The sequence below is a fragment of the Littorina saxatilis genome, linkage group LG3, assembly GCF_037325665.1.
Source record: "Littorina saxatilis isolate snail1 linkage group LG3, US_GU_Lsax_2.0, whole genome shotgun sequence".
NCBI classification, from domain to species: domain Eukaryota; kingdom Metazoa; phylum Mollusca; class Gastropoda; order Littorinimorpha; family Littorinidae; genus Littorina; species Littorina saxatilis.
Genome location: NC_090247.1, coordinates 44,135,193 through 44,156,088, shown reverse-complemented (window position 1 = coordinate 44,156,088; position 20,896 = coordinate 44,135,193). Strand labels below are relative to the sequence as shown.

At 42.3% G+C, this 20,896-nt stretch overlaps 1 protein-coding gene across 1 annotated transcript in view; it reads left to right on the top strand.

The window, feature by feature from the left end:
• Window positions 1-20,896, top strand: part of LOC138961206 (disintegrin and metalloproteinase domain-containing protein 10-like) — a gene marked incomplete in the record, with an annotated part of 136,745 nt that overhangs the window by 107,537 nt on the left and 8,312 nt on the right. The window contains 6 exon segments of the mRNA XM_070332807.1: window positions 2,190-2,288; window positions 4,446-4,530; window positions 4,795-4,894; window positions 5,894-6,052; window positions 7,536-7,675; window positions 8,325-8,534. Coding sequence (XP_070188908.1) covers window positions 2,190-2,288; window positions 4,446-4,530; window positions 4,795-4,894; window positions 5,894-6,052; window positions 7,536-7,675; window positions 8,325-8,534 — 793 coding nt within the window.

The following is a 20,896-nucleotide window of genomic DNA, read 5'->3' as shown; positions in this document are numbered from 1 at the left end:
AACAGTATAACATGTTTGAAATCTCAGTCCACCAGCATCATTGTACTGTTTTCAATAGCCTACTTCCCCATCATCTACTGAAAATAGCTGCAATTTACATGTACCAGTCAACTCACTCATCCACCTCTCTTGACATACATACGGAGGTGGAGGGTGGCTTTAAGTGAATTAAGAATAGAACATTGTGTAATATGTATTACTTTTGTTACTTTTTTTTTTTTTTACTGAGCCTTTTTTTGTTTAATGCTTCTGCTTCTTCTTCTTCATTCATGGGCTGAAACTCCCACGTTCACTCATGTTTTTGCATGATTGGGTTTTTATGTGTATGACCAAGTTTACCCCGCCATTCAGGCAGCCATACACCGCTTTTCGGGGAAGCATGCTGGGTAATTTTGTGTTTCTATAACCCACCAAACTCTGACATGGATTACAGGATCTTTTCTGTATGCACTTAGTCTTGTGCTTTTGTGTGCACACAACGGGGGATAAGGGACTACCAGGTCTGCACACAAGTTGACCTGGGAGATAGAAAAAATCTCCAACCTTAACCCACCAGGCAGCTGCGGTGGGGATTTGAACTCACAACCTTCCGATTAGGAGGCTGATGTCTGGTCCACTAGGCCACTTCGCCCATCTTTTTATATTTAGTCAAGTTTTGACTAAATATTTTAACGTAGAGGGGGGAATCGAGACGAGGGTCGTGGTGTATGTGTGTGTGTGTGTGTGTGTGTGTGTGTGTGTCTGTCTGTCTGTCTGTGTGTGTGTGTAGAGCGATTCAGACTAAACTACTGGACCGATCTTTATGAAATTTGACATGAGAGTTCCTGGGTATGAAATCCCCATACGTTTTTTTCATTTTTTTGATAAATGTCTTTGATGACGTCATATCCGGCTTTTTGTGAAAGTTGAGGCGGCACTGTCACGCTCTCATTTTTCAACCAAATTGGTTGAAATTTTGGTCAAGTAATCTTCGACGAAGGCCGGGGTTTGGTATTGCATTTCAGCTTGGTGGCTTAAAAACTAATGAGTGAGTTTGGTCATTAAAAATCTGAAAATTGTAAAAAAAATATTTTTTTTATAAAACGATCCAAATTTACGTACATCTTATTCTTTATTATTTTCTGATTCCAAAAATATATAAATATGTTATATTTGGATTAAAAACAAGCTCTAAAAATTAAAAATATAAAAATTATTATCAAAATTAAATTGTCCAAATCAATTTAAAAACATCTTCATCTTATTCCTTGTCGGTTCCTGATTCCAAAAACATATAGATATGATATGTTTGGATTAAAAACACGCTCAGAAAGTTAAAACGAAGGGAGGTACAGAAAAGAGTGCTATCCTTCTCAGCGCAACTACTACCCCGCTCTTGTCAATTTCACTGCCTTTGCCGTACGCGGTGGACTGACGATGCTACGAGTATACGGTCTTGCTGCGTTGCATTGCGTTCAGTTTCATTCTGTGAGTTCGACAGCTACTTGACTAAATGTTGTATTTTCGCCTTACACGACTACTGGTTTTTGAGTCACTTGAGAAAAAGTGACTCTATGTAATCGGTCAGTGTTAGTCTGTCCGGCCGGCCGGCCGGCCGTCCGTAGACACCACCTTAACGTTGGACTTTTCTCGGAAACTATCAAAGCGATCGGGCTCATATTTTGTTTAGTCGTGACCTCCAATGACCTCTACACTTTAACGATGGTTTCGTTGACCTTTGACCTTTTTCAAGGTCACAGGTCAGCGTCAAAGGAAAAATTAGACATTTTATATCTTTGACAAAGTTCATCGGATGTGATTGAAACTTTGTAGGATTATTCTTTACATCAAAGTATTTACATCTGTAGCCTTTTACGAACGTTATCAGAAAAACAAGGGAGATAACTAGCCTTTTCTGTTCGGCAACACACAACTTAACGTTGGGCTTTTCTCGGAAACTATAAAAGTGACCGGGCTCAAATTTTATGTGAACGTGACTCATTGTGTTGTGAATAGCAATTTCTTCCTGTCCATCTGATGCCTCATATAATATTCAGAACTGCGAAAGTGACTCGATCGAGCGTTTGCTCTTCTTGTTAATGCAAGTTGTCAATCAATTTTTGTTTTTATCAACTACACTATCAACATTAGTTCTGTCAAAATATTATTGTAATTGTTATGTTCATGCATGCATTGATTGTATTTTTCAGTCCCGAATCAGGCCCATGCTGCAATTCTACCTGCGGATACAAAGAAGATGGTGTGCAATGTGCAGCAGATGAACCCTGCAAAGAGCCATCACGGTGTAAATATCCTTTTTGTTGAATTTTATGTATCTTTCCATGAGTAGAGGAACAACAACAAAGGAACTGCCTATTGATCAAAAGCATTTTAATGGTCTTGTTAGAGTTGATATCTGCAGTATTGTAGACATGTTTCCACATAACCCAGAGTGTTTTGGTTATGCATTTACAACACTCCAAAAATTGTTGTTCTCAAGAAGTTTTCAGTCTTTACAGAAAAAAGATATCAAATTTAAGCCAGCATTTTCTGTACGAATGCAGGGATGAGATGGTACATAATATGAGTTATTTCTAATTCTGCTAACTCAGTAACTGTTAGCAAATGATAACAGACATGTTGAGAAAATGGATGTCAACATGAGCCGGCATCATCCTGATATTTTTAATTCAAACCTTTATGCTGGCTGTGCATGGGACAAAGAAATAAATACATATCTTACAAAGTTTACATGCACACAGTAAAAAAACAAAAAACTTATTGCTGTTTCTGGGCCCTCACGTGACATTTACTAACTGATGTATTTATTGGTGTCTGCACAATCATCTCAAATAAAAATCTGAACATAAAAGGAAATGCAATTATTTACAGTTATCTGCTTTCTGGTAGAGATTTATTGTGTGAATGTATATGTGCACATACGTTTTTGAGTCACTTGAGAAAAAGTGACTCTATGTAATCGGTCAGTGTTAGTCTGTCCGGCCGGCCGTCCGGCCAGCCGGCCGTCCGGCCGTCCGGCCGGCCGTCCGTAGACACCACCTTAACGTTGGACTTTTCTCGGAAACTATCAAAGCGATCAGGCTCATATTTTGTTTAGTCGTGACCTCCAATGACCTCTACACTTTAACGATGGTTTCGTTGACCTTTGACCTTTTTCAAGGTCACAGGTCAGCGTCAAAGGAAAAATTAGACATTTTATATCTTTGACAAACTTTTCTCGGAAACTATCAAAGCGATCGGGCTCATATTTTGTTTAGTCGTGACCTCCAATGACCTCTACACTTTAACGATGGTTTCATTGACCTTTGACCTTTTTCAAGGTCACAGGTCAGCGTCAAAGGAAAAATTAGACATTTTATATCTTTGACAAAGTTCATCGGATGTGATTGAAACTTTGTAGGATTATTCTTTACATCAAAGTATTTACATCTGTAGCCTTTTACGAACGTTATCAGAAAAACAAGGGAGATAACTAGCCTTTTCTGTTCGGCAACACACAACTTAACGTTGGGCTTTTCTCGGAAACTATAAAAGTGACCGGGCTCAAATTTTATGTGAACGTGACTCATTGTGTTGTGAATAGCAATTTCTTCCTGTCCATCTGATGCCTCATATAATATTCAGAACTGCGAAAGTGACTCGATCGAGCGTTTGCTCTTCTTGTCTTTTCTTCATTATTAGTACAGCTAAACCAGCACAGAAAGTTAATTAATTGTACAAAAAAGGAAGGACCTTTTTGTTTGGAAATATTATAATGCCAAATGCCACAGTCGCATGCTACTCAACTAAAAACCACTCAGGAAGAAAGGGAAGTAGGATTATTACCAATGCGATCTGTGGATAGCATAAGTTTACAGTTATAGACCAAGCAATATCGGTACTGCACCAAAGCTCAAACTGTGGTGTTTAATCACCCTGGCATGTAATAACTAATGCATAAAACACACAAAACATGGGCCTTAAGGGGATGGTGGTGGGAAAACTGCCATACCAACAAATTTTGAGCAAGAAGTTTTGAACGCTTGACAGGCTGAGCTTCTATCTTAAAAGTGACGCTTAGCTAATTACATGTGTTATGAACTGGGACTCTAAATTTCTCTTCTTTTTCAGACAACTAGGTCTCTAAATGGTTCTTAATTATCTGATCTCCCCTCTAGGCAAAAATAACAAATGTCCCGTGCCATAATAAAAGCTTTTGCGGAACCGCAACATTTATTTAGTTTGTCATGTGTATTTTCAAAGTGATTAAAAAAGGGTCTCAGTCTGACCGCTTTAACATTTAGCAGGTAACTGAAAATCAGTCTTGGTTGGTCAAATTAGTCACACAGTGCACTAAGGTGGTATAAAGCCAAACAGTGCGTGTGCCGTTTTCCATATTCCAATGTGGGGATCTAGTATTGAAAATGTTTACAATGGTAATTGTGAATTTTTCTTGACCATCTTACTGGGACTGATTTCAAGTGTCCAGAGCCAGAACACAAACCAAACAACACTTACTGTGACGATGCCAGGAAAGTTTGCAGCTCAGGGGTAAGTTAGTAGTGCGTTTTGGTGTGAGTATCTTTGAGGACAAAAAGTGATAAGAAAGGTGAGTTTTTTAACGTTTTTTTGTTAAAGATCTTTCCTTCTCTTTGTCTGAATGAATTGAGATGCATTTTGCATCAAAAACTTTCCATGGTATTTATTTGTCAGTCCTCTTCAATTTTTTTTCTCTCTTGAGACTGTTTTCAACCTTCACTATGAAATTATTGATAATTATTGTATTCTTTGTAATGAACATATCTTTTGTGGCAGGACTGCATAGGTTCATTGTGCTCCATAATCTCTTGGGAGGAGTGCTTTAGCACCTTGGATACCGGTGGCACTGAAGCTGAACTTTGCTTTGTGTCTTGCAGTGAGTTTTGTGTGTCAATGTCTTAATCAGTGTGTATGAAGAGACTAAAAGAGCGTAAAGAGTGTAAAGAGCGTGTGTGAGTGCATGCGCGTGTGTGTGTGTGTGTGTGTGTGTGTGTGTGAGAGAGAGAGTGGGTGGGTGTGAGTTACAGAGAGAGAGAGAGAGAGAGAATGTGTGTGTGTGTGTGTGTGTGTGTGTGTGTGTGTGTGTGTGTGTGTGTGTGTGTGTGTGTGTGTGTGACCAGTGATGAGAGGTCATCCTTACCAAGTGTTCCTACATTGCCAGTCACCTTTCATGAAAAAGATGTTTGAAAGGTTAGATGAATAGCAAAGGGACAAAAGGAAGTGTCTTTTATTGAGAGTTGTCCTCTTGTCAAAACAGGCCTGACATTACAGGTACTAGTGCAGTGCATTTTGAATTAAACATTCCAAAGACACAATGGCCTTGTGGATAAGACGCTGCCCTCCCATGCGAAATGTAAAGTGTTCGAATCCCAGCCTCCTGGTGGGTTAAGGGTGGAGATTTGTCTGATCTTCCAGGTCAACTTATGTGCAGACCTGCTAGTGTCTGATCCCCCTTTGTGTGTACACACAAGCACAAGACCAAGTGCGCACGGAAAAGATCCTGTAATCCATGTCAGAGTTCGGTGGGTTATAGAAACATGAAAATACCAAGCATTCATCCCTCAGAATTCACAGAAATCACGAATGACGGGGTAAAAACAGTAGTGGACATAAAAAGCCATTCGTGCAAAACAATCAGGTGTACATGGGAGTTTCGGCCCATGAACATAAAGAGGAAGAAGAATTAGACATTCCCTGAATGACCCTTTCCTTTTATTTCAATTTTCTTTATGTTCACTGTTTATTATTACAATGTCTCTGTCACAAACATTTCAATTTTGTGTGTGTGTGTGTGTGTGTGTGTGTGTGTGTGTGTGTGTGTGTGTGTGTGTGTGTGTGTGTGTGTGTGTGTGTGTGTGTGTGTGTGTGTGTGTAGGAAACCCAGTCACTAAAAAGTGCATCAGCTCTACCAATCAAGTGGCTTTGAATTTGGTTGAAAACAACGTTTTCAAAAACATGCTGGCAAATGCTTCTAAGGAAAGGAAAAATGTCGCCACTCCGACAAGTGCACAGCTACCTGTTAAGCTTCCTGCAGGTAATGTGTTGTTATATATATTGCTAGTTACATTTAGTCAAGTTTTGACTAAATGTTTTAACATGGAGGGGGAATCGAGATGAGGGTCATGGTGTATGTGTGTCTGTGTCTGTCTGAGTGTGTGTGTGTGTGTGTGTGTGTGTGTGTGTGTGTATTACTGTGTGTACGTGTGTGTGTGTGTGTGTGTGTGTGTGTGTAGAGCAATTACCTTGCCGCGGGGATTGGCAAAGCTGTTATTTCTTGGTGAAAAAATGCAGTGCGCGTTCAGATTAATTTTGTGAGTTCGACAGATTGACTAAATGTTGTAATTTCGCCTTACGCGACTTGTTTTTGTTTGTTTTGCTGTCCCAGTTCTTTTTATTATTTTGGATGATAAACGAGACGAGGATGATAACGATGAAGATGTTGTGGATAGCCCGAAAAACCCACATGACTGATGGGATTCGAACCCACGACCTCCCGGCCCGCAGCCCGATGCGCTAACCACTGCACTACGGGAGCCAGTGGTTCAGGGACCTGTATTGTACATTTACTGGGGTAAATCGCTTTCTGGTGAACGGATCATTACCACTTTCAAATGACGTTTCTTCCTTGAACACTGTGTACATCAGCTATTGAGAACTTCCTTAATCGATCACAGTGAAAACCATCATTCAGTGATACAACTACCACCACTACAAAAAGTACAGCCTTACTGACTGATGCCCGAACAAGAACACCAACGATGAAAGAACAGAAATAAAGACTGAAACTAAAACAGCAGCACTAACAACCAATGGCTAAAATAAAATAATTAAAATAAAAACACCCAAAACCACAGCCCCAAAAAAGGAATTATCAAAAAAAGAAAGTTCAAACCTGGCTACAATTTTTTTTGTTTTTAAATGCAAACGGGAGTCTGAAAGTTCTTAGAGAATTGTGTGTCATAAGGGAATGTCATAATTATGTGTTTACCCGCAGACACAGATGTGCAAAACTCTTGTAAAGGGGAAGTTTTGATATGAAATGTAGCAGTGTTAATCAATATGCTATCAAGAAAAAATACTTAATTTGAAAAGTTGTAGTATGTACTGGTCCGCCTAACAGCAAGTGATTAACAAATTCTTGAGCCAAACTGCCCTTACCCCCTCCCCCCTACAAAAAAAAGCAGAGTAGAAAAAAAGACGAACAAAACTCAAGTACATGTAGTAAGCCATGCAGGTACCTACATAACATGAGGAGAACAAGGAGAACAACCGCGAGTCATTTTTGTCCGTGCTTTTTTTATTACTTGAAGGGAGGCAACTACATCCCTAAAAATATTTCTTTAAAATTATCGCTCAAGTCGTAGGTGCAACTTTTTGTGCGAGAACATTGTTGAATTACATTTTGATAGTGACAACGTAATGTAATCTGACGAGTTCACATTGTGACCTCCTCGAGACAGCGAAACTGAACAATACACATCTACACCCTGTAGTCTAAGATTTGCTGTGCACTTCAGGTTCCCCTTGTGACAACTTCCGCGGTTACTGTGACACAATCAGTAAATGCCAGGGCATTGACTCCCAGGGGCCGTTCAACCAGCTGACCAACATGATCTTCAACCCTGTCACGCTCAACTTGGTCAAGGAGTGGATTGTAGTGAGTGCTGCTTCTCCTGCTTGTCTGTTGAAAAAACATAAGTACTTGTCATACTGTTGTTTCGCCTCACTTCCTGCTCCTGACTAAATATGTATTGCTTCTTCTGCTTTGTGACAGAGCTGAAAGTGGTGTTGGTGTGAGTGTGTGTGCGTGTGTGTGTGTGTGTGTGTGTGTGTTTGAGTGTGTGTGTGTCTCTCTCTGTCTGTTGGTCTCTCTGTATGGGAAAAACAGATATGTATGTGTCTGTATGTCTGTTTTGGTGTACAATATTGGATGGGTGTTTATTTGTGTACTGTAATGTGTGTGTGTATTTGTGTGTGTGTGTGTGTCTGTCTGTCTGTCTCAGTCTTTCTGTCTCGCTCTCTCTCTCTCTCTCTCTGCTTATGCCACAACCCTCAAAAAATAAAATTTGATTTTATCTCTCTCTCTCTCTCTCTCTCTCTCTCTCTCTCTCTCTCTCTCTCTCTCTCTCTCTCTTTGGAAATAGACCTGTGTCTGAATGTCCATCATCTGTGTCAATGTATGTGTGTGTGTATACAGTAGTTAGTGTGTGTGTGCAGTAGTGAGTGTGCATGTCTGTCTGTCTGTCTGACTTGCCTATCAGTCTGCCTGTCTGTCGAAAATACTGAAAGGCAATTTGTGTCAACAGGAGCACTGGTGGGCAGTGCTGCTGATGGCGGTAGGTCTGGTGGTCTTCCTAGGCGTTTTCATCAAAGTCTTTGGCCACAACACTCCCAGCCAGGATCCCAAACGACAGCAACAGCGACAGCGACAGCAACAACGACAGCAACAACCTCAATCTCGTCAGCAACCACCCCGCAATGCACAGCCCCCCAGGCAGCAAGGACGCACCTCAACGGTAAATCATCTTTTTTTTATACTGTTACAAATTCTGCATAGAATTCAGGGACATAATAGTGGGATTGGTATGTGAGGTTGTTTAGTGTGTGTGTGTGTGTGTGTGTGTGTGTGTGTGTGTGTGTGTGTGTGTGTGTGTGTGTGTGTGTTTGTGTGTTTGTGTGTGTGTGTGTGAGCACTCCATTCTCACATTAGAGATTAGTTTTCGTATTTCTAATGTCTGTTATGCAAGCTCATTAATTTTAGTTTATGTGGGTATTTGTGTATGTGGGTCCTTCCACAAAGCTGTGTACCAAAAGCGTGACATGCTTCGTGAAAATTGAAAGTGTCTGAATAGGTTGTTTTTACGGTTTATGTAAAAGATATAGACACGTTTATGCTTTTTGGATACGAGGGGTGGTCAGAAAGTTGTGTAACATCACACATGTTTAACGTAACATGGGATCCAAACACACAAAACAGATAACAAAAAGCCATAGTATATAGTAACAAGTTTTATTTGCTTCACATTTAGAGCTTATTCCGAACAAAATGCAGTCAGGAAAAACAAATTGAACTAGTTATAGGTAACAAAAACGTATTTTTTGGTTGTGTCAACCAACAAACAAACATCGTCTGTGTGAAGCAACAAACAAATCCATTCGTGTGAGTCAATAAATAACATTGAGTCAACATGTAGCAACAAGATGTACACTGTTGCGGTTTCTCCTCTTGAGCAGGATGACGGAGCAGCCGACAAAATCGCAAATGTTCGCGCCGCGTCGCACTTGACGTCAGCATGTGCTGTGACGATTCGATTGGTCCGTGACTTGGCGTCATCAACCGGCTTGTGAATGACTGTGTTATGAATGGAATTCTTTTGGTTTTGGTGACGTCGTCATTGATGCGACTCGAAATTCGGTTAGATTTAGGTGCGTTGTTTTTAACACAAGGCAGATCAAGACACTAAACGATTTTGATTATTAATGATTTGCTGTGTCTTCGAGATACGTCGGACACACAGTGTTCCTTTCTTTAACACGTTGGTATTGTATTGTGTTATATCTGAATAATGGAATAACTCAGAAACAGAACAATACACAAACTATCCACCCAACAGACACAATTATTTTTACCTCAAAAACTTTATTTTTCTGCTAATTCGCTTCATTTTTGCGACCATATTTTTGTGATCATGCTTCGAAAAAGTATGGGTTTTCACAGCGTATATATGTCCAAAACAATGAACTGCTAATTTCAAAGCTACATGGCAAAGATTATAAACAACATGGGCAACTGTTTAGAGCTAGTTGACGAATTGCGCCTTCTTGTTATATTTGATCGATAATTCAATCCGTTCTTAGTGGTCCTGTCAGAGACATTATTCATCCTATACCATAAATCTAAGTGTGATTGGCAAGAACAATCGCACAATTTCTAACAAAGAATGCTCTTTAAGGAGTTGGGGAGGGTAAATGCTGTAAGCTAGTGAAATTAATTTGATATCCGATGCTAAATTTGGCTGCTTGGTTCGCCCAGTCAAGTCTTTCTGGATATATAAGCTAAGTATCACCAGGCAGTTTGAAGGAACTGCTCTTTTTTGTATCCCCACTAACAAGGAAATCAGCTTCACAAACGCAGAATTTCTTTCTCTCTATTTCGCAACAGCATTTAATCTGATTTTCTTCGATTTATCGTTTTTCGAAAGAAAATATAGTCGAGTTTGTTCCAATTTTGATGAAAATTCAACGGTTTTTTACCTAAACTCTTACAACTTGAACAGGACTAGACTACAAAGAATAGCCTAAGACTTGACAAAGACACACCGAGCACGTCTATCACAAAATAAAACATTGAAATGTCGAACTTTTAAAAAAATATTAACTTTAAGAGCGAAGAGTCGCAAAAGGTTGCCTACGTAACATTCGTCCCTCGTTGGAAACGACTCATAAAACGCTTCACGTCTGCTGCGTTCCAAAAATGAATGGATTTTTTTTATGGAAAAACCTTTCAGCGATGTTGAAGAACATTACATGCGAAAGAAACACCAAGTTTGATGCGTTGATAAGTGACAAATATCATTTTTAACGATCCAGCTTAACCAGAACAAATAGAAACGAAGCTTAGTGGGGACACGCGAAAGGCAAAATCACATTCAAATCAGATCAAATTGACACGGCGCACATTTTAACACGTTCACTACACATCAGTTGTGCCTGATAATACACACAGTCGCATATTCGTGCGTGCAGAAGTTATAGACATGTTCACGTAGTTCGCGGTTGGTTTTAGAAACCAAATGTTACGTAGGCAACCGTTATTTCTTAACGATCCAAATGCACACTGTAAACATATGTAGAGGAAAACAGCTAAGTGCATATGTAACACTAGCACAAAAGACAACGAAGATGTATATCGGGGGGTTCATGGTCGCATTTTATTGGCAGCCACACGAATACTTAAAAACAAGATGTAAGCAATGTCACACAAAAAACGCCATTTTGACGTCATTTTCTGTGTTTGCTTTCATATAAAACACTAACCAACATAGCGATCTTCTTGATTTTATTATCGTTATCTCTTTGGTCAATTTGCAGTCTGTTGATATCCTTATATCATTCGAGAAGCAAGAAAAACATTCCGAAATCTTACTCTAAAGTCATAACCCTCTTGTGGTACACAGCTTTGTGGAAGGACCCATGTGTGTGTGTGTGTGTGTGCATGTGTGCATGTGTGTAAAAGTGCCAGCACATTCTCTTTTTCTGTGTATTTCATGCTTCAATTAACCACTTAATAGCATATAACATCATCTATTAATGATGTATATATCATTGTGCAACATATACATATTAATACATCATGGGGCGCTGTGGCGGGGTGGTAAGACGTCAGCCTCTTAATCGGAAGGTCGAGGGTTCGAAGCCTGGTGGGTTAAGTGTGGAGATTTTTCCGATCTCCCAGGTCAACTTATGTGCAGACCTGCTAGTGGCTTATCCCCCTTCATCATACCGCAACACGGTGGCCTAGTGGTAAGGCGTCTGCCCAGTGAGCGGGAGGTCGTGGGTTCGAACCCCAGCCGGGTCATACCTAAGACTTTAAAATTGGCAATCTAGTGGCTGCTCCGCCTGGGGTTAGTGCTAGGACTGGTTGGTCCGGTGTCAGAATAATGTGACTGGGTGAGACATGAAACCTGTGCTGCGACTTCTGTCTTGTGTGTGGCGCACGTTAAATGTCAAAGCAGCACCGCCCTGATATCACCCTTCGTGGTGGACTGTGCGTTAAGCAAACAAACAAACAAATCCCCCTTCATGTGTACACACAAGCACAAGACCAAGTGCGCACGAAAAAGATCCTGTAATCCATGTCAGAGTTCGGTTGGTTATAGAATCACGAAAATACCCAGCATTCTTCCTCTGAAAGTGGCGTATGGCTGCCTAAATGGCGGGGTAAAAACGGTCATATACACGTAAAATTCCACTCGTGCAAAAACACGAGTGTACGTGGGAGTTTCAGCCCACGAACGCAGAAGAAGAAGAAGAAGAAGAATACATGATGATAGTACCATAGTATATAAGATAACAATGTAATTAACAAATTGTAACAACATAATTAAATTACATATTCTTACGCAACTCACATAGATAGCAATAACTTCGTTTGGTTGCTAAGACATTGAAGCACTCTTACATGGTAACATGGGGAGATAACTCTAAAACAAAAACCACCTGCCATATAAGGCATGATTCGTGGTAGTTATCTCCCCTACCGGTGCCCGCGCATGCGCAGGCCGTATACCGGTAATACTCATTCCTTTTTCTTCAACGCACGGAGCAAGACGTGCTGTAGTACAGCAGTCCCTGCAATGTACGGCCCCCGGCGTGAGCGGACACCTGACATGTACGGACACATTTGCTCGGCACGGAGTGTTTTCCTTCTATATTTGCCCCCCCTTAAACGGACACCTGCAAAACGTGGACGCGGACACTCATTTTCGGTCCCAACAGCAGGTCATACCTCCAATGTACGGACAGACCATCGTCAAATTTTCACCACAACAAAATCGATAACAGAGCAGTCCGGCTCTTGGTACAAAGATCACAGCCGCAATGGTGACAGTCTGTGATGACGGTCACTGATAACTTGAGTGCACGTGTACCCATCGTGTGTCTGTGTGTAACCTCTTTCATTGACAAGATACTCTTGTTTCCCCTCAGCCTTGACCAGTGAGTAGGTTGCCTAATCTATGAACCCTTCAGTTGTCTTGCTTTGTCAAAAGTTACGACACAGTCAACTGGTTTTGCTCTGAGTGAACAGTGCAGCTGGCCTCTCTGGCCACAGCCCCCAACAGTACATGGCTGGAGGGAGTGAGAGAGAGAAAGGGGGGGGGGGCCGGGGGGGGGGGGGGTAGAGGGTTAGCTGGCTAAACTCTGTGGGGTGTCCGGTGTCACTACATGTCAGCAGGAAGAGCATTGGAGAGAAATAGAGAGGTGTACTCTTCCACACAATTTCCAAGCATCAGTTGTCACGGCTTGGGGTAGGCATTAGTGAGGGAGAGTGGGAGCTGTGTTATGACAGTGTATTTCCGACTGAAGAGTGAAAAGTCACTGCCACAAGATCGGCATGCAGTCAATAAAGCCAGACAAGAAACAAATAAATTACTTGATTATGACATGCAGCTCTATCTGCTGCTATTTATTCAAACTGGTTTTCAAGCTTATTCTTGCAAAGCATCTGCACACGCTCCTCTGTGCTGTGTTTGTGTGGCTGCTTTCGTATGTCAGTGCATGGTGAGTGTGTTCACTGCCTTGAGGATTTATTTTATCTCTTCTTTTCAACACTTTTCATACAAATCCTTTTTACAGAACGTTTAAAGAAGTATTAGGAGTTTATTGTTATTGTTTAGTAGCCACAAGAAGTGATTAGCATAGACTCAATCCTGTTGTTTGTGTGTCTCTGTGTGAGTGTATGGGGGAGGGGGTGGTGTGGTCACCCCTCCCGTGACCGGACACCTGCAATGTACGGACAGTTTTGCTATGGCCCAAGGGTGTCCGTTCATGAGAGGGACTGCTGTACTCTGGCTTTGATCTAAAGCTATTGGTCTTCACGGCGGTGACTGACCATCGTATCTTGGTAACGCTGTTGTTGGTTCATCTCTACTTCAAGTATTGGGTGAGAGCTTTCATTTTTATTACCGAGACGCGTTTGTTTTAACTTTTGGAGTGTGTTGCAACTTGTATTTTGGTTCAGTTTTGTCATACAAAATGGCGGACTATCCTTAAGATTTAGAGAGTGAGTGAAAACTCGGAGTTCGACCAGCCAGGCTTGCTCTCCCAGTTCTCAGTCAGGCAATGCAACCAATATAAAGTTAAGGTAGCTACTACCACTGCGTCTCGTACTCAGAAAATTTTCACTGAGCGATAACGTTTCTGTTTACGTTTTCAACCCGGCGAATGATGAATTGTGTTACGGTTTCGATTGACAAACCTACCTCGTCTGTTGCGGCTTCTTTCAATAAAGTTCAAGCGCCTAGCGCTGTTTTAGCTTTGACTAAAGCCGATTTGCTGGCGATTTTATCGTCTTTTTAAACAGAGGTGCATGTTTTGATCTCGTCGGAAAGGGCAAATAGCCTCGCGTGCTGCTCTGCCCCTTCCTTCGGGTGTTGTAAATGTTCATTCGCTTGTGCGGGTTCGTTTCGAACCGACTGCGACGGTCACGTCCGCTGGCGTGGTCGCAGATCCAACGACGGTGTTGGATATGTCGGACTCATCTTTAGACAAGTTTTTGTCTGAGTCTAGGACATCAGCACTTTCGGGTGTTCTTGGCGAAGTACGCAAACCTTTGACGTCGGTTTCCGTCTCGGCGGAATTGCACACTGACAGTAAGGGTTTTTCCACAGACCAACCTGGCTCCGTTTTCACGGTCCTGGGCATGGGATGTGAAGGGCATGTGTCTGCTGGTTCCGCTCCCTCAATTCCAGTCGGGGCGGCTGCTGGCAGACAGGTTACAGGATCTTCCGGTTCCAATTTATTGGGGCTGGTCGATGCTCATGCTAGTCAGTCCTCTGCTGGTTCCGCCCCCTCAATCTCAGTCGGGGTGGCTTCCGGTGGCAGGAGAGGATCCTCTGCTGGTTCCGCCCCCTCAATTCCAGTCGGGGCGGCTTCCGGTGGCAGGAGAGGTTTGACTTCCGCCGTTAGCACTTCGCTGCTGGCGGGAGTCATTCATCAGCCTGTGGCTTCCGGTTCCGCTGTTGCGGCTTCCGCTAGCCTTTCTCAGGCTACATCCGCTTCCTTTCCCAGCCTTTCCGCTGGCATTGGACAGCCGGATGGTGGTTCAATCCACGAGTTTCCGGTGTCCGGAAATTTTTCACAACCGTTTCCGGTTTCGGCTCAAGTTGCCTTACCGGATGCCGGTTCCGCTGGACATCCCTCAGATGATCGTTATGATGCTTCTGTTGGGGATGAACAGGATATGGAGGAAGAAGCATCAGATGCAGATGAGGAAGCTTCTCGCCGACTTCCGGCTAAGCTACATCATTTGTTGGCTTCGGCAGCAGAGGTTACTGCACACTGCTTCACGGAAGGGGTGTTTGCGGCAACCACTTCCGCTGCTCCTCCTCCATCAGCTTTTGCTGATTTCGTTTCTTATCAGAAACGGGCTGAGAACTTCAAGTTTTTAGAGTCACCTGATGTGGCTTATCAACTTGCTGAAGTTTATCTGAGCGATGTTCCTCTTCCGCTGCTATCGGCTCATGGGGACGCTCCTGCAAGAGGCTCAGCCCTGGCTTGCTGCTTCTGGTCGTGTGGCTCATCATTCTGTGACCACCAACCGGAAGCTTCGTCTAGCTAGCACTGGCAGACCTTTGTTGTCTTCCTTTGCCATGCCATTAGCCAAGATGGCTTCGGCGGCTATCGCTTCCGGTAGCAGGATGGTTTTGCCTTCCGCCGTTAACACTTTGGTGTTGGCAGTCGGCAATCATCAGTCTTTGGCTTCCGGTTCCGCTTTTGCGGCTTCCTCTGCCTTTCCACGAGCTGCATCCGCTTCCTCTCCCAGTTTTGTGGCTGGCACAAGGCAAGTGGATGGTACATCCGTTCGCGGAGTTCTGGCTTCCGGAAATTTGTTTTCCCCAACCTTTCCGGTTTCGGCAAATGTTGCCTTGCCGGGATTGGTTTCCGGTTCTCATCCTTTCAACAATCGTTGGGATTTCACTGAACAGGAAGCTGCCATCGTTTTGGCACTAGCAGCAGAGGTTAATATGCACTGTTTCCCTGAGGGGTTAGCAGTAGCATAGTTATCTGCGTTACTTCACCATCAGCTTTGGCTGATTTTGCTCCTTCTCAGGAACAATCTGCGAACTTTAAGTTTTAGAGTCTTTCGTGGCTTTTTCAACTTATAAAAGTTTTCTCACACGATGTTTTGCCCCACTTCTGCCTTTTACGGCATCATATGGGGAAGGCTCCTGCTTCAGGTTTGCTGTGGCTTGCGTCACATTCAGCTGTTTTGAGCCTTATTGCAGGAAATTTTCGAACTTTAAGTTCTGAGATCCTCCCTCGGGGGCATTTGAACTTGTGGAAGTGTTTTCAAATGTTTTTCCTTTGCCTCCACTTCCTTGTGGGCAGCGAGGCGGCGTTGCTTTCGCTTGCGTCACCCGTGCAAGTAATGCATCACTCGCTGAGCGCTATCCGTAGGCCTCGGTTACACCAAGCCTAAGAACTTAGCGTATTATTTTCTTCTTAATACGGAACCGCTCCCGGCTACACCGGGCTTGACGATCATTCATCTTTATGTTCATAGCAAGGAGAAACTGTCTTTTTCAAGATCATGATCTCCTGGCTGTGAAAGATTGTGGCCGCACTTCTTTCTTTTATCGTCTTTGAACAAGTCTTTGAATTGTTCTTTTCCTTGTGCGGTTACGTACTCACGGGATGCCTTTGTGTCTGTTGGGACACATTTACAAAGGATCTAACTTTGCTGTTTACCGGAGAGAAGTCCTCGGCCGACAGTATTGTTCTGTCGGTGAAATTTTATTCTCTTCCTTGCCTGAGGGTTCTCTTCGAATCCTCTTCTGTGCACGCAGACTCTTCTCTAACAAAGAGAAACTCACAGCAAAATAAAAGCCCACGGCAGGCCTGGCTTTTCTTATCTAGAAAAGCACTAATCTGGCTGTTCTCAGCTTTGCCTTTTACCTTCTCAGCATGGCGTTTTGCCAAATGCCCATCACTTTATCCCCTCGGGGCGATTCAGAGGTCGGGTTTGTTTATCTTCTTCCCGGCATGGCGCTTTGCCAAATACCCACCGCAATTTAGCGTCGGGTTCAGTGGGCAAACAATAGCATGTTGTTATTCTGACTATTGACAGTTCTGTCAACTGGAGTCTTAGTGCTTGTCATCACTCTGCTTTCAGCCTTTGTGTGCTACCACAGCGGCTGGAGGGGGATTAGGTCCTTTCTTGGGTCACTTTCAAAGATCGTGCCGATGTTTACTCCCTCCTTTGGTACACAAAATAGATCGTAAGTGGCTACTTTTATGTTGATTCTAAGCAATCAAACAAAGAGCTGGGTCATGTTAGTGTCTTTTCTCGACTGGTTCTCAGACACAACCAATAATTGGATTCTCACACCATTGCTCATGCAAGGTTTTTCCATTGATTCTCTTTCCATCAGCGAAGCAGTTTTTCTGTTTCCTGTGGAATTGTTTCCCCTTGTCAGGGGAGAACATGTGTTAATTTAATCAGGCAACACCTCAGTGGCCTTTTTATCTTAATAAGCAAAAGGGGGGGGGGGGGGCATCTCGCTTCCCATCGCTGCCGCATCGAGCATGCGAGATTTTGATGTGGTGTTTCCACCACGAGATCTTATTAGCAGCGAAGTACCTTTTTCAGAGGTTTTATGTCTTGGCAGACTCTCTAAGTCAGTCTAACAAGTATGTTCACACGGACTGGACTCTATCTCTTTACGCGCTTCTACTCCTTCTGGTGAATTTGGAGAGGCCGCTGATAGAAGTTTTTTGCCTCTCGGTACTATCTCCTTCTGCTAAATGTTCGTCTCACCGTTCCCGGATATACTCTCGATTTTACTCGGAGCGGCCTGTCGGTCGCACATTATGGGCCCATTTTTCATTGGTTGTCAGCCCTTAAGACCCTTAAAGCTGGCAAGAGGGCGCTGTTTTTTACACTCGATCCACACGGGTGTCTACTGTACGGGAATCATTGAGACGCTCAGGGGCTTCTGCCTCAACTCTGGATTTGGTCTAGAGATCCTATAAGGGTTCAGCGGCTTAGTTTCCATGTTACATTGTCTGGCTTGGAACAAATGGCGTAATATTAACGGAAAGAACTCCATTTCTCTCCGTTCATTGCAGGTGGCGAACCACCTATTCTTGCTTTCTGATTTTTCCCCACGTCTCTGTTTTAAGACGTTACGCGATATCAGTTGCACTGAAACAGCTAGGTTGCAAAATTTTTTCACTTGGGCTCGTTATCGCCATCGTGGCTAAAGGAGCCTCCCTTTGGTTGGCTGAGAACAAATCTCCAGTCCCGACTTGGGATTTGCTCCTAGTTTTCGAGCTTTTGAGTTCGGATTGTTTAATCCTTGACAAAATTAGCCTTTTTAATCTAAACACGAGAAGCGGTCATACTTACTCTAGTAGCTTCTGAGAGAAGTGGGAGTATAGGTGCATTTTCTTTCTGGTTTTGCTATAGTCATCTCTTTGGAGAAAGTCTGATCTATAGCGCTTAGGTTTAATTCTAATTTCTGGCAAATAATCAGAAACCTGAGGAACCAGCTCCGATAATGCAATTCAATCCACTTGCAATAGTTTGGCTCTGTTAGAGCCATATTAGCCTATTGAACATTTCGAGTTTTAAATATATTTCTAACTCGCACTGATCTGTTTAGATCATCAGAACTAAGGCTTTTGTTTATTTCCATCAACTCTTGTAGAGGTAATGACTTAGCGAAGTCAACCTTAGCTAGATGGTCTGCCACATTGATTAGGCATGCCTACAGTGGTGGCAAGAAAAGGGGGGGGGGTGGGCAGTCAGTCCTTCCTCTTCAGGCAGCACGGACTCAAGAAGTCACAGTGTGGGCCTCTTCTTTACCTGTTCTCAAGTCTTAGAGACTTACATAAGTCTTGAATGTAGCTCATTGAACGTGCAAGAACGTAGTCATGAGCTTCTATCTGCGGGATATTTTAAGTAACCGCTTTTATAGTACACATCTACTAGACATCAGAAGATGCCTTTTTATATGTTTTCCTACGGGACATATCTGGTTCCCGGCAGTACAGAGCTTTCGGTCCGTCAGCTATTGTAGCTGCAGGCCGGATACTGGCAAGATGTTAATTTGTGAGTAAATTTTACCCACCACCTAGATTAGCAATCTGCTATCTATGTGAGTTGCGTAAGAATATGTAATTTAATATAAAATTTCAAAAATAAATTTTCATTTAATTAATATACTTACCAACTCACATATCGAATTCCCTCCCAGCCATCCCCGCAATTTGTATAAAGGGATATGGGTTTCAGAACGGAATGAGTATTACCGGTATGCGGCCTGCGCGGGCTCCGGTAGGGGAGATAACTACCACGGATCATGCCTTATATGGCAGGTGGTTTTTGTTTTAGAGTTATCTCCCCATGTTACCATGTAAGAGTGCTTCAATGTCTTAGCAACCAAACGAAGTTATTGCTATCTATGTGAGTTGGTAAGTATATTAATCAAATGAAAATTTATTTTTGAAATTTTATAATTAACATGTTAACAAATCCATTAATGTGTTTGCTTTGCTTAGTGATCAATTGGAAAATTTTTGCGTTCCCATGTCTCAACCCCCAATCCTCAGTCCGCTCTTTTTTCATTTGAAAGAAAAAGAGAAAGCCACTGTTCTGAGGCTCCCTGTTTATCAAAGCTATGGTGCTGTGCTGCACTTCTTTACTGACCTGAGACATCTTTGAGTCGTAGTAATGAGCAGTGTTAGGATGTACCAGGCCACCAGGCTGGCCATACGTCTGTATCTGGACATGCTTGACATTGAACTATTTTGTTGTTGATGTTATTGAAGCTGTATAGATCTAGATCTTTGAAACTTCACACACAAATATGAACCAAGTCTGGTTGAACCTTTTCAAATTCTGAGGTCATAGCAGGGTCACTGGGTCAAGTTCAGGACAGAGAAAGAAAAATAATTTCCACAATCTCCAGACTCTTGTTGACATTCGTACATTAACCTTTGCACAATTCCAAGGTCACAGCACAGTTGAGCTTAGGTCAGAAAGTGGAACATCATTTTCTTGCATGTTTTTCAAGCTGGATCTTTAAAACTTTATTTGCTTCCAGGGTTTTGATGACCTCCAGACATGACCAAAGTCTAGTCGACCCTTTAATAATTTCAAAGTCACAGCATGGTCAAGTTTTGATTTAAATGTAGGAAATTATTCTTTTCTGAAGCGTTTGTAAAGCAAAAGCTTTGAAACTTTACATACTTACGGGATTTTATGACCTCCAGACAGCCTGGTGGATTTTATGACCTCCAGATCGTGGATCGTAGTCAAATTTCAAGGTCAAGTCTAGGTAGTTGTAAGATATGCAAAAATTATTATTATCTTGAATGCAGAGCAAAGGCTATGGAGATTTGTTAATGTGTGTTTATGTGTGTGTGTGTGTGTGTGTGTGTGTGTGTGTGTGTGTGTGTGTGTGTGTGTGTGTGTGTGTGTGTATGCATGACTGATTCACATTCTGTATGATGAAGGCAAGTCGTACAGTATGAGCATTTGCTCTTCTTGTTCTTTTCATTTGCGTTTGTATCATAACATTCAAAAGCCATTTTTGAGGCTGTGAAGCATAGTATCAGTGAGATATTAACCTTCAGTTACGTCCTTTCATATTATTGGTTTGTAGAGTATTCTCCATTGCGAGCTTTTTTCTTGTTTTTGGTTTGGTCTGTTTTGATTCTTCTGAGCAGGTGTCCGTCCTTTTGCATGCTTATCTTCTCAGCCTGATTGTGGACAGCGTTTTTGTTTTCTCATTTACATTTTCTGCTTCCAGTTCAGTTTTGCATGTTTCAATCATTTTGATTTTGCACAAGCTTGCTGATTAACTGTTCACTTACAACTTTAAGTTCTGATATACATTATTACGACCTTCAGGATTTCTCCTTTGGTGTTTCAACTGCTTTTGCTCTTTTCTTGAAATACTGCTACTCTTTTGTTGCAATGGTTTCTTCCAGTTGACAGTAGATAAAGCTCTAACTGAATTTCTTTAATTGAATTGCTCATTTGTGAGACTTTTTGTTCTGATCAGCTGTACGTCTGTCTGCATTGCATTCTATTTTCAGTCATCTGTCTACCCATACACAACTGGAGTGGAAATGAGCTACACCAATAACA